This window comes from Lutra lutra, chromosome 6 (assembly GCF_902655055.1).
Source record: "Lutra lutra chromosome 6, mLutLut1.2, whole genome shotgun sequence".
In the NCBI taxonomy this organism is placed as follows: domain Eukaryota; kingdom Metazoa; phylum Chordata; class Mammalia; order Carnivora; family Mustelidae; genus Lutra; species Lutra lutra.
The window spans coordinates 66,104,449-66,118,332 of NC_062283.1; the positions used below are offsets into that span (position 1 = coordinate 66,104,449).

The 13,884-nt window shown below is 47.9% G+C and overlaps 1 protein-coding gene across 3 annotated transcripts in view; it reads left to right on the top strand.

Annotated features, from left to right (window-relative positions):
- The window catches only part of KIF6 (kinesin family member 6), a 465,466-nt gene that overhangs the window by 354,753 nt on the left and 96,829 nt on the right, over window positions 1-13,884 (top strand). For all 3 annotated transcript variants that reach the window (XM_047733172.1, XM_047733173.1, XM_047733171.1), the window contains one exon: window positions 7,045-7,153. In XM_047733172.1, coding sequence (XP_047589128.1) covers window positions 7,045-7,153 — 109 coding nt within the window. The remainder of the gene's footprint in view (window positions 1-7,044; window positions 7,154-13,884) is intronic.

Below are 13,884 nucleotides of genomic sequence, written 5' to 3' on the forward strand. Positions count from 1 at the left end.
AAAGAAAAACACAACCAGCTTCGAACACTGCCCTTAAGTCCACCCAGCCCACATGGTCTGCGCTGCTGGGCCTGCAAGACTTGCTGGTGGGATGTGTGATCTCTGGCACCAGGAATCAGGAGCCCATTTGATTTATTTAGATGTGGTGCCACTACTGGGTGGGTCTCCTAAGGTTTCCGTGGCTTTCCACTTCAGATTTTCCCTTTACTCCACTCCCTCGAGCCCCTGCCAAGCTTACCATGCTTCAGCCTGGTCCAAGCCAGCCCTAAGAATCTACAAATTAAAGGTTCTCCTTTGATGGCTTTCATGTGGCAGTTTAGGAAACTCCAAGGCCAGTCCTAATCTGAGGACTTCAGCCCAGGTGGTATCTTCTGGTTTGAACATAGGCCTTTAACCCCAAGGCCTAGGGCACCAACTCATTCCAGAAGTGTCACTGAAAAGCAGGAAGTAGGTTGGGCAAGCTTCCTTGGTCACCCCAAAAGATCTACTCTTGGTCTTCACATCTGCAGTCACTTTGGCCGCGGCTAAGTGGCTTTGTCTTCCCCTCGTCCTCAGATTCCATAGCCTGCTGCACCGGCCCAGCCCCCCCTCAAATTGTAGCTGAGCTGGTCCTTAAAGTAAACAGACCCATGGCACATGACACTGCTTTCTATGGTGGCCTCCACCACTCTGGTGGCAGGGAAACATGGACAGAGGGCTCCTTGGTATATGCTCCCAGACAGCCCCTCTCAGTGACTCCAGTACTTGGGGCATGACGCTGCTCCCTGGAGAAAATCCCCTGCATGTCAGCCCCAGAGGTGGTAGAACTGGGTTGTTTTTTTCCCCCAGAAACATAGGAATGAGAAAATTTAATAACAGTTGTCATTTGATTGCATGGTAATCTGGGAGCCATGCGTGAAAGGAGACAAGTGCTTAGTTAGGCTGCCTGACAATGCCTTCCGTGAGTGTGAGGAAGGAACGTGGGAATGCAGTGCCTACCTATGTGCCATGCAGGTCTTTCACGTAACTTCCAGAAACCTCCTCCTTCCTAAATGACAGCATCCACCCCACAGTGAGGGGAGGAAGGTAAAGTGTCTCAAATGTCCCTCTGAATCTTTCTGGAAAATGGGCCATTTCTCTTTATAAGATCTCTTAGCACCTCCCCATCTCATGCGTGTTTTCAGTCCAGCAGCAGTGGACACTTTGCTTTCCATGCTAGAAGCTGCTGACTTGTCCTTTGCCACAGAGTTTCTGGCTGTAGCCATCATTTCCGTTCGATGGCTCTTGGGACATCTTTATTCCAGACACCATTCCCAAGAGTGCTGGATCACTGAACTTTCCTTCATTTCCCTCCTGACCTTTTGTGTTTCATGCTACTTTGATAGATTTATCCCTTCCTCTCATTTAAATCCCTCCTTCCTCTCCCTCCTACTGATCCATTCATTCTAACTTCTGTATACACCAAAGGATGGAATTCTCTTAAAATTATTTATAGGATACTTTTTTTTTTAAGATTTTATTTATTTATTTGACAGACAAGTAGGCAGAGAGGCAGGCAGAGAGAGAGAGGAGGAGGCGGGCTCCCCTCGGAGCAGAGAGCCCGATGCAGGGCTCGATCCCAGGACCCTGGGATCATGACCCGAGCCGAAGGCAGAGGCCCCAACGCACTAAGCCACCCAGGCGTCCTAGGAGGATACTTTTGTATATTTCATCTAAGTCAACATTTGCTGAGAAATTTCAGTGCCTAGAGAATTTTGTATCATATACTGTACAAAACCACACTCTATCCCTGCCCATTGCTTCTCATTTCTGTTTGCACTTCCATGTCCTACATATTGTAGGAATTCTTCATGTCACTATATCAAAGCCACTCCCTCACCTGTGGTTTCAAAAACTTCTGCTACCAAGCCACAAGTCGTGTAATTATGCCCCACATCCAGTTTCCTCCCTGTCTCAGCCTTGAATGCCTCCTACCCAGCTCTGAGCCTTCTCTTGCTCTTAGTCCCCACCAGTGTGATCCACGCCCCCATTCCTGTCAGGATCCCACCCCATCGCTCACTTTTCTTCATTCCCTGTGTGTGTTCTTTTCTCCCTTTCCTTCTTCAGTCAGAGGGAACTGAGGCACCACATGAATGGACGTCATTCCCAAGGAAAACAGATTTTTGGCTCTGACCAGGAAATCTATTTTTCAGCATGAATAACACAACTCTCCATCATTTTACCTTTGTCAATTTTTAAGCAATAGCTTAAGCAGCAGCAGGTTGTTTGGGGCAGCCAGGAAAATGAGCTCTGGCCCTTGTGCTCCAGACTAAAGGAAATCAGACAGCAGGCCCAAAGGCAGGAGCATAAACTCTCCACTTCCGATGTTTTTCCTTTCCATTTGGTTTCCATGGGACCCTGTGTTGGGGGCGGGGAGGGCTTCTAAAAGGACCGATGCATATTCTCCAGCAAAACAAAGGGCCAAATTTCAGGATGGCAAAAGAGAGAGAGCGCGCACATTATAGAAACGGGTGAGGGACAAGAACTCAAGGATTTTGTGTGCCTAACGGTATCAGAAGCCACATGCCAAGGCTGATTTTGTGAGTGCCTTGTTGTCTCCCATTTCTACCAAAGTGCTGTTCGTAAGAATTATCAAAATCCAGAAGAGGCTGCATCTTTAGGATTTGGAAGTGTTTTCCATCTAGCTCACAACCTAGAATTGCAATGTCGTGTTTTGGGGACTGAGATAGAGAAACTCCTCTCCTTCTTTAGGGTTTTTGGTTTGTTTGTTTGTCTTTTGGTTTTTGTTTTGTTTCATTTGAAATTTTATCCTGGCCTGTAATATTTTATGTGCTCTCCTCTGGGTCTTAAACAGTCCTGTGCCTCAGCAAGCCAGCAGGCTCCTCTGAGTCGTCCATGTTTTCTGGGATTCGACACTGTGACCTATGACTGAAATTCACTAAAAGGAAACAACCACGAGCTAGAAATGGTCACAGCAAGCGGGAACTCCTAAGGTCCTCCACTTTGATGAGCAGCTGAGTCTAACAGACTAAACAAAGTTGGGGAGAAGGCACAATTTGTCTTTGCCATCGTACCTTCCCTTTCAGGCTCAGATTTTCCCCCATTTTGGCACCAGCCTGAGACACCATCTTATGTCTTGTCTTTGCAGGACCTGTTAGCTAATTGTCAACAGATCGTGGAGTTTGTCTTTGCTAGCTCCAAGACAGTGATGCCTTCAAGAGTATTTGCATTTTTATAAAAGCTTCTTGGAGCTGCAATCTCTAAGGGCGGGCTATGAAGCATAATAACACGTAGTGGGAAAAGATGGTGTTGATTTTCGTGTGTGTGTGTGTGTGTGTGTGTGTGTGTGTGAATTTCTAAAATCACACAATACAGGAGATGCACCCACCACCCAGGGGTGTGGTGGCCAAGGGAGGAAGAGCCGTGGGAGCACTTACCCTGTCATGTCACAGTATACTATGCTAGAAGGAAGAACATTAAGCACATAAGACATTCATTTATTCATTCCAAAGAATTTGAGCTCCTCCTATGTGCCAGGTACCATCCAGGTGCTAGAAATATTGCAGCAAACAAAACTCACAAAAATCACTGCCCCATGGAGTGCACACATTCTAGAAATAATAATAGAAACAGTAAGACAAAATTTGTGCTTCTTTTTTTCTGTGATACTGTAAAGAACATTCAGGGTTTTGGACAAGATAGACAGTAATGAGAGTGTAATCCCATGGGCAGATCCCCCCCTAGCTGGGCACTTTGAGGCCACCACTTGCCTCCTCTCTCAGTCAGACTCCCTGGAGAAGTGGATCTGAGAGCAGAACTGACTTCCTCTAAAAAGCCGGGCTGTTTTGACCCCTTTATAACATTTCTTTAACTGAGCTTCAGTTCCTTCCTCTGTAAAATGATATCTGACCAGGGATCATGGAGAAGTTTAACGGATAAAATAGGTAAGGAAACACTTAACACGGTGACTAGTGTAAAGTACGTAAGAAATTCATTTTATTCTCCCCAAAGACCATTCCTGTTCTGTGGCAGAACCGTGTATTTGAATCAAGTTGCCCTTTTGCTCCATCCTCCTCTTCCCCCTTCATCGGGGATCTTCTTCCACTCCTGCTCTACCTGGCAAATGTTGCTCGTCCCTCGGAATCCTTCCCAGTCTCCCCAACAGGGCTGACCCTCCTCCTCTTTATTTCCTGGCGCTGGACACATGCCTGCCTTACAGCAAATAGCAGCTTTTGTGGTAACTATTCACGTTTCTTTCTCCTTCACTAGACTTTCAATTCTTGAAGGGCAAGGATCATAGCTTTAATCTTCTTGTTCAAGTTTATAGCTCGGTCACATGCCAACTGCAGTGCCTAAGAGAAATAAATATTGGTGGAGAGAATAAATAAATAGATGATTTTCTCATTAGCTTTTAATCACTCTAGTGCTCCAACTGCTCTTACTCCTTCTAATGGGGACATTGTGTACTTGGGGGCCAGAGCTTGCCATATAAGAAAGCTGTTTTCTAAATCCTGAGAGGGGAAAACAACTGTTTAGTAGGCTTCCAGGCCCTAATTCGCCTCTCTGCTTTCAGAAGCTGGGCATCACAGCCACCACACCTTGGCCTCCCTGAGCAGACATGGGGGACACAAGCTGCCAGAATTAGAGCCCTCATATTAACGTCCACTCACCTGAGCTCACCATCAGAGAACTCCAATTCCAGAATACTCCATCGTCACTGGAGGAAAGCTGATCCCATGTTCCTGATAATAAGCCCACAGTACTGCAGGTCCCCAAGGACCTCTTAAATCAAAAGTATGAAGTGCTTCCAGTGTAACTTTCTTTCTCGTAATGTGTACTTCACTGACTTTTAAGTCTTGGAAAATTGGTGGCACCCACATACTGTGACACGGCGCTGGCCCCACATTTTTTAGCAAGACTTTCAAGATCCTCTGGAAAGTGAGAGCAAATTACCTCCCTGAGCTTCTCTCTCCTGTGCATCCCACGTCCTTTCTGTTCCTACTACCCAGGCCCCCTCTGCGCCTCAAGGAAGATGCAACAGGGTTTTCAGTTGGTTCTAAGTTCTTCCAGGACCGGCTGCTGTAACAGTGCCATCGGCGCTGAGAAATCTCAGCATGGCCATTCCTCCCAGCTGTCGATTTTGGACTGTCAGCTCTGAAAGAAAGCAGAGCCTGGGAGAGAAAAGGCCATGAACCCATCTCCTTCACTGCAGCTTTTCGAACAACCCTCTCCCCGCCCCTCACCCCTGCTGCTGCCTTCTCATCACCTCCTCTGTGGGAAGCAATTTGGGGGATCCCCCAGGCAGGCTCCCATGTGGTCTCCATGGAGCTCTCCTCAACCCCCACTCCATTCCAGAGAGATTTGCTCCCTCTACCCCCTGTTGCTGTTTCATTAGCAGTGAAAAGCATACATTGTCAGAACTAGGCACAGATCAGGGGCAGGGGAGAGGTATGGCGTGAGTCCCTCCACTCCCTGTGGGCTTTGCTGGATAAAAAGTGTCCCTTGGTTAATGCGTCTTATACAGTAGAGCTCATCTTTCTGAGTCCCCCCCAAACCCGTTCCCAGGCCGACCCAGTTCTGGAGTGTGCAGGGCAGATGTGGAGACAAAGCCAAAACGTGCCCATTTGCTTCTGATTGGAAAAGGGTGGGGCGTCTTGTGTGCCTCACCATTCAGACATTCTTCATGGTGCTATTTTTATCAACGGTAATCATTAAATTGGTGTCAGATGGGCTGGTCCGGTTCCTCACCCCGAGGCCTGGTGATGAGACTCCACGGGTTTTTTCCAGGCAGGAGGAGATGTGGTATGTGGCCCATATGAATGGGTCTCTGGAACCTGGGGCCTCACAGCAAACCCCTCTCACCCTGGATCGTGTTCATGTGGCAATTAGAGCAAGGCTCATTTTCACTCCTGGTTCATTCCTGACCTGATTCATTTAACACACATCTGTTGCGCACCTTCTAAATGCTAGACATTGAACAAGACACTAGGGATTCACAAAGATGTAATCTCTGCCTCCTAGAAACATGCCTGTCACCAGAAAGGATTGTCATGTGAAGTGACAGTGTCTACTGGGCTGTGCGTGTTACAGATGCATTGATAGGTACATAATGGAGGGAGGATTCACGCTGCCTGGGCCTCAAGGGCCAGGGCTTCAAAGATAAGTAGAATTAACTGGATGAAAACATGGGGAAAAGGAACCAAAACTTTTAAGAAGCATAAAAAAAAAAAAAAAACAAGTCTATAAATTCACCCAAAATTCAGCTGTGTATTCAGTTGTCACTTAGGGATCCCAGGCATGCACTTGCATTGACCCTCACTCTGGGAGGCTGGGAGAAAGAGGTCTATGGTGCAGAAATGCCACCTGTTCACTACATCATCTCTGGCTGTCCTGACTCTGGATTTCAGAATTTGGCCCCTGAGCAGGGCCCAGTAACGAGGTTAGCAACCCAGAATGTTGGAGTTAGACATGACCTAGGAGCTGCCATCACAACCTGCTCATGGATCTTTCGATGGAAAACCTAACCTCAGAGTAAGCACCAAGGCCTCTCTCTAGACACAGGAGATAAGGATGTGTCGTTATATGGAGACTAAGAGGAGAATTTTCTAGATTCTGTATCTTTCAGTCTGGACTGTACCACTCTTAACTAAATGCCTGGAAATCCAGCATGAAATTGAACAGAAAACCAAAACAGGGCATAGCAGGAAAATGGGGAGAGCTGTGGTACCGAATGATGGCAGAAAGTGCATTTGCAGATGTTCTCGGCAATCCAGGGCCTGGCGCTCTGGTTCTCATTTCCTCCAACCAAACATTCCAAACTCCACCCCCCCACAAGTCACATGCCTACACAGGCATAGCCCTGTAGGGTGCAGGTTGTCGCTGGAAGGGCCTCCTTGCTGGGTCGGTGGCCAGCTGGAAGAGCCCAGGGCCACCTGTCTGGTCAGGAGCCTTTCTGCTGTGAGCCTCTTGGAGCCAGGGCTGGCTTTGTGGTCCACCTAAAGTGACAGTGAAATTAATGGGATCCTGATGCCATGACTGAGGCCATTTCCCCGTGTCTCCAAACAGGGATGAGAGAAGAAATGTCCTTAGGACGACAAGAGGCTTTTGAAATCTTCAAGAGGGACCACGCTGACAGTGTTACCATCGAAGATAACAAGCAGATTTTGAAGCAGAGGTAAGGCTGGCTCACAGGGCCGCTAGTCCCCCGAAGCTTAGCCAGTCTCAAGGAAACTTGCTATTCTGTTGTTCCTAATTTGCTTAACCTAACTTCTAAAAGAAAGGCCTGATGTGTATTTAGCTTCACAGTGAATTGTGTCCAGCCCAGCAGGACTTTCCTACATGGGAACCTCCTCATCCCTGTACTGCTGGGGTATGCAACATCAGGGTGGGGCCTGTCACTGACAGCACCAACTTTGTCTCCAGTTCTCCCCTGTTACACTAATTCCTATCTTCCTGTGCCTTTGTCCATGTCATACTGTTTCAAAGGCAAAGGAGAAAAAGTCTGTAGACCAAATTATCATCTCAGAACTCTGGACCCTCCAGCTGCTGCAGCCATGTGCTTCCTACTCAAAGGGAGTAAACGTGTGCACAGTCTGTGACCCAGAGGCCTCTGGTGCATTCTCCAGCCGGAAGCAGAGCGGGCAGCAGCATCTGCTGACATACTGTCAAGCTGGCCTCTGGACCCTTTAGATAAAACTTCAGGGTACATAATTCGTTTCAGCTCATCTGCAGTTAGATGCATAGCTGCAGACTGCAGACAGAAAGACAGCCAGGTGCCTGGGTCCAGAGTTCAAAAGAGAATGTTCTAGCCTGTGAACTCTTAAACTGAGTCACACGTGATTCTGGATCTTAGCACACAAACATTTGGAAATTTTCAAACCAATGTATTGAATTAAAGTGAGATCCAGGTTTGGGAGTCATATGCTTATAAATGCTTCAAGGAAGCCTAAGGAGTGGCCAAGCTCAGGAAAACAGGTGGAGACGCAGGGGTCTAGAGGGTAGAAACAGGGGAAAAGCTCTAAAGAGCAGGGAGGGAGAGGAGGCTGTGAGGGAGGCTGAGAGAGAAGCAAGGGAGATCCAGGGAGTTCTGAGGAGCAGAGGGAGGCTGAGAAACAGAGAGAGAAGCAAAGGAGACCCAGGAGAACATGTTGAACTGAAAACCAAGAGGGGAGGTGGCTCCAAGAAGCATGCTGTGAGTGGCGTCCAACACTAGAAAGAAAGAAGCAGGGGAGGCTGGACCCAGTGCACCGAGCAAACAGGCGACCATGGACCGTGGGTCAGAGGGCTGGGACTGAGGGAGCACGTGAAAAGGAGCTGAGCAAATGGAGCATGCATGAACATGTGTTCAAAAAGTCTGTGATAGACGACAAACATTCGAAGGAGGGAAAAGAGAGGCCTAAGGAGAAGAGAGGTTTGTTTCAGAACAGGAGAGAAGTGGTGAATATTGCAGGCCACAGAAGCAAGCCTGTGGAGAGAGAGGCAGACAGACGGACAGATCAGGAGAAGGACTGATGCAGCAAGGCCTCAGGAAGAAGGTCTGGGGAGGGAGGGCCTCAAAGATCCCAGTGAGGTGAGCCTGGAGAGAAAAACGAGACAAGACCGGACTGCCATTGATGCCCTTGGAAGCGATGGCCTCTATTTTCTCCGTGGAAGTTGAAGTGGAATAAGAGTCATGAGGGTAGTGGCAGACGGGGTGGCAGAGGTTTCATACAGATGTCATAGGGAACAGGAAAGAAGGAAGAGCTGAAAAAAGAAAAAGAAAGGCAAGCAGCACTGAGGGCCCAGCTTGATGGTTAACCACTGGCTTTCTCACTTTGGTGCCTTGTGAGTGGGGGTCTCAGATCACTTTAGGAATCCAGCAATGGTGGGAGGGGTGGAGCCAGGAGCAGTCTGTCCAGAGCGCGTGCGGCCCCCTTAGTCCATGCAAGTACATGCGGCCCCCGTGGTCCAGTGCTTCTGCTTCCCGGTCTGTCTCCCGGGAAGCTCTCCTGTGGGCTCCTAAAGGGACATACACAGGGATGTTCTCAGCAGCTCAGTTTGTGGCTGAGGAGAGCCCGAAGCCTGGGTGTCCATCCCTGGGGAAGCAACAAGGTAAAATCTTGGGGAAGCTGCCCATGAAGTCAGGAGCAATGGATGAATGTACACACACCAGCACAGACAGCACTAAGAACGCACAATTCATGGAGATTATAAAGAGATGCACCCAAAACAAACAGAAGAGCCAAAGGTAAAGAGACCGTCACATGCTTTTACCATAAGAATGGTTAGCTGTGTGAGGGAGCAGAATGAGAGCAGGACGGGGGGTGGGAATGAATAAATGAATAAAACAAGAGCTGGGGGAGAAAATAAAGTACCTCTAGTGAAAGCTGAGGGCACTCCCTCTGGAAAAATGGCTGTAAGCTCACCCACACAAGTTTTAGCAAATGGACCCTTCTGACACATATCCTTCACAAACCTTCTAACACATATCCACAGTAAGCCATGATTTTCTAGGGTAGTCAGTTGGATGTGTTGGAGCAGAATACCTGTCTGTCTGAAGATGAGCTTGTCACACTAGCTGCCTCATCCAATACGGGGCCCTCAGCCTTGTCCTTTTCCGGGGCTTCAGAGCTTACATCAGTGCCTGACAAATCTGGCTTTATAGGAAAATGACCCACGGAGCTTGTAAAAGCTCCCAACACTGGGCCTCATCCCTCAGATACTCTAATTTAATTAGGTAGGAGCTAAGCATCCATTTGTCTGAAGATTTCAACATAAAAGCAGGTTTGAAAACCAACAGCTGAACAGCATCCAGAGTCCTGGAGCTCCAGAACCTCTGAGGCAGGATCCCCAAACTCTACAGACAAAACCAGTTCCCAAGGGATTCTTTTGCACACTTGAGTTTAAGAAACACAAGCTTAGAAAGAATTCTATTTTTTAAGAGTTTATTTATTTGAGAGAGAGAGAGAGAGAACATGAGCAGGGGACGGGGGCAGAGGGAGAGGAGAAAAGTAGACTCCCCACTGAGCAGGGAGCCTGACATGGGGCTCGATTCTGGGACCCCGGAATCATGACCTGAGCCAAAGACAGATGCTTAACTGACTGAGCCACCCAGGCACCCCAGGAATTATTCTGAAATTGGTATGTTTCCTGGTTCTGGTTTATACTAGAGTTCATGTCTGTTTCCAGCGGGAGGGTGGGTTGGGATGGCAGGGCTGAAGATGTGGTCTTTCAAAGCCTCTTAATACAGAGCTCACTTAACTCTAGTAAGGTTCTGACAACCCTGTGACAAATGTGCTTTGGAGCTGAAACATATCCAATCAGATAGGATGAGCTGGTAACATTGGTGGTCCCATCTTGCTTGTGGCCACAGAGCAAAGGAATTAATAAAACTCACACAAAGCTTTGAAAAGGTTTTTCCCAGCAGTTAATCAGTCTTTTTAAAATCAAATGAAAAGTCAGGAAGACCAAGCCCACATTTTTAAAAAATGTCTACATCTGTTTAATGTTATTGTAGTAACAATCATTAAAGGAATATTTGGTATTGAAGGGGTGTAACCCAGAGTCTACTCCCTTCTTAGGATTGGAGGTTTTGTTTGCATTCGTGGAGAGTATTCAGTTACTAAGTATTACATGCTCATAGCTGCTTGAGGCAGAAGATGAAAAGAAAATGTTTTTCTGTGAAAAGAAATAGCTAAAGCCCCGCTCTTACCGCAGACATCAGAATAGGGTCCCACAGATGCCAATGGGGGCAACTTCCACACCGCCCTTACCTCAGAAAGCAGTCTTCCATAACCCTGATCCCCTCCAAGCATCTGTTGCTGGTCTCCCTGGTGACGGGAAGCACCATGCACCCCATCTGCGGGAGGGCTGGCCAGTCCTAGGAATGCAGACATGCTCCACAAGATTTTAGTCAGGATGGTGCTAAATGCGTTTCCTCACTCTGCTCCCAGGAGACTTCCTCAGAGAAAGTCTCACCCTCTGGTAGCCCCCAGCAATAAGACCCCAGCCTCCTGGCCTGCCATTCATTCCCAACTTTTCACATCACATCACTCTACCATCCAGGTTTCTAATGTTGGGACATTGTGTTGGCAAAAGGACTCATTGCACCCACGCAAGAGCCTGGGGGAAGCTCAGGCTCTCTAGCCCATGGCAAGGGGCTTCTAAGCCCAAATGAAGGAACCATTGGTGGCCCTGGATCCCTTGTGATCGCTCAGTTCCCCCAGACTGCAAGGATTGACTTGGAGCCACAGGAGGGGTCCATCAGTGGCTCACATGTACCCACCCATGTTACTGGATGGAAAGATTTTCTTCCCCATCTTACCTGGACCCTTTGCTGTCCTCCCAGGCAATTTCTAGCATCTCCTAGCCCTAGTCCCCAGTCTGGGGAAGATCATGCTGCCTGTCTGTGACAAGAAAAACAAGACACTGGCACATTAATGGGGTGTTTACCCTTTGCTGAACTAGAGCAAGTGAGCCAATTCTTAAGCTGGATTTTTTCAGTGGAAGACAACTACAATTCAAAGTCACATTTTTCAGGGATGACTCATCCTTGTAGTACATGGTAATATGAAGAGAGGCTGGAGACCCCATGGTTGGCAAAGACCAGTGCCCAGGCACCACACAGCTAACCTTCTTCTGTGGCAGGTCTTTGATACAAACTGAGTCCCTCTGTCACAGACTTCCATTAAATAACAAAAGAAGAGATAAATAGGGAGATTAACTTCAATTGCAAACAAAGGCAATGATAGTGTGAACTCAACCCAGAAAAGCGCCTCTTCACTCCACTGGATCCTTCAGACACAGAATACAACAGCAATCTAAAACCAACAGGAAAACCGGACCGAGGCTGGAGAGCAATCTTGTGGCACCATCTGGAAATAACATCCATGACAAATAGGAGTTCCCTGGTTCCTATTAGACTCCAATTTTAACTTTTATTATTTTTCCATTTGTTTTTTGTATTTACACCTTGTCTCCTGAACTAGAATTATGGACTCTGAGAGCTGAGATTAGATTAGAATCTTCCCAGCCTCCCCATAGTTTTTAAACACAGTGCTGGCCACAAAAACAGTACTCAACAATACTTCTTTGGCTTGAGAATGATACTTTGAAATTGGCTTTGGGAAGTCTTAGAAGCCAAGCAGACTGCTCAAGACCTACTTCCTAGAAGCAAGAGAATGCAATGGCAGACTTCTAGAGACTCAGAAAAGGAACAGCTCAACAAGACACAGGAGGGGGCAGCCATCTTGATGGGAAACAAGATGGAATAGAGAAGAAGTATTGGTATTAAGGAAAAGGCTAAGGGAAATGAAAGGTGGATCTTCACGGCAATACAACAGAGAGAGCTAAGGTGCCATGTCAGGGATGGGTCTACAGAGGAAGGAAATGGCATAGATGCAGGCCTACTCTTCCTTTCTGATAGGGAACAGTATTGCATGTTCACTCTGTAAATAATCAACATATTAAGTTAATTGCTCTAGACAAGAAGACTAGGAAAGGTGTCAAGAGGAACCCCCTTGCCCTCCGACATATTTGCCCCACTGGCCTAAATAAACCTTCCCTGATGATGTGACAGGGAATAGACTGCAAAGGCTCTTAGAGACTGAGTGCCTTATGAACACCAGCTCCTCGTCTTAGCCCGTAGGTTAAAGCAGCTGCTGCCCCTGGTCCCCAGCAAATTGCCTGTGGTTCTAACTGCCCTGGGGCAGAGCCAGGTGTCTTGCTTCCTCAGCTGATCCCCCAGTGGGGACATATCTCTGCCTGACACACACCAAGGGCAGGATGGAATTCTCCCAGGAACTGCTGGTCTTGAAAGTCACATGACATTCGACCTCAACTCCCATCCCTTTTATTCCCCCTGAAGATTGAAAAACTCAGCAACTATCCTAGGTGTCCTTGACCATGGACTTGCAAGGATCCTTCTTCTGACCCCTTGGTTTGCTGAGAAGATGATACTCATCATTCCTGTCTGTGGTTGCTGCTTCCAACACGCAATCCCACGTCACAGTTCATCACCCTAGCAGGTCCCTACACTGCCAGGCAGTGGTCATGATCTAGGTACAAAGGACATCTGTATGCATGTACTTCCCACATCAACCCACCCCCAAGAGCCATCTCATATTAATCTTACAAACAAGGACTCTCATTCATTTGGACATTCAAGCCCAAGTCTCTGCACCCCAGGGAGTGCCGTCTACATTGCACACCGTGCCTGTGTGACATGCTCCCTCACACACTACCGCTTGCATGCTACAGATAGGTATAGAATGCTCACAAAGTACGTGCCCCCGGTCTAAGCTCCAGGGAGAGAAGTGTGAATTAAACAGCTGTGGTCACTCTCCTCGAGGCGCTTACGATATTAAGAAAGGGGACAAAGCACGTCAGCAGGCAATTCCCAATGGTGTGCCCATGATGACAGAAGTTCAGAGTTCTCTAGAACACATGGGGCTGCCGATCTGCACAGGCCTACAGAGAAAGAGACATCTCTGCTGCACTGGCAGGGTTAGGTCAAAATTAGCCAGACATCCCGTGCAAAGGGAACAGCCCCCAGGTGAACCAGTGTGACACTTGATGGAACTGAGACCATTTGGGCCAGCCTAGAAAGGCCGGGGGTGGGAGGTGTTAGAGAAGATTCTGGCAAAGTCCACACCAGCCAGAGCATGAAGAGTTTATTTAGCCCTGTTAAGGAGTTTGGATTTTGTCCTGTGGTCCCTGGGGAGCCCTCGAAGAGTTTTAAGCAGGAGACTAATAAGATCAGGTATGCATTTAAGAAGGCTCGCACCAGGCACGTGGGTGGCTCAGTGGGTTAAGACTCTGCCTTCGGCTCAGGTCATGATCTCAGGGTCCTGGGATCAAGGCCCGCATTGGGCTCTCTGCTCAGCAGGGAGCCTGCTTCCTCTCTTTCTCTGCCTGCCTCTCTGCCTA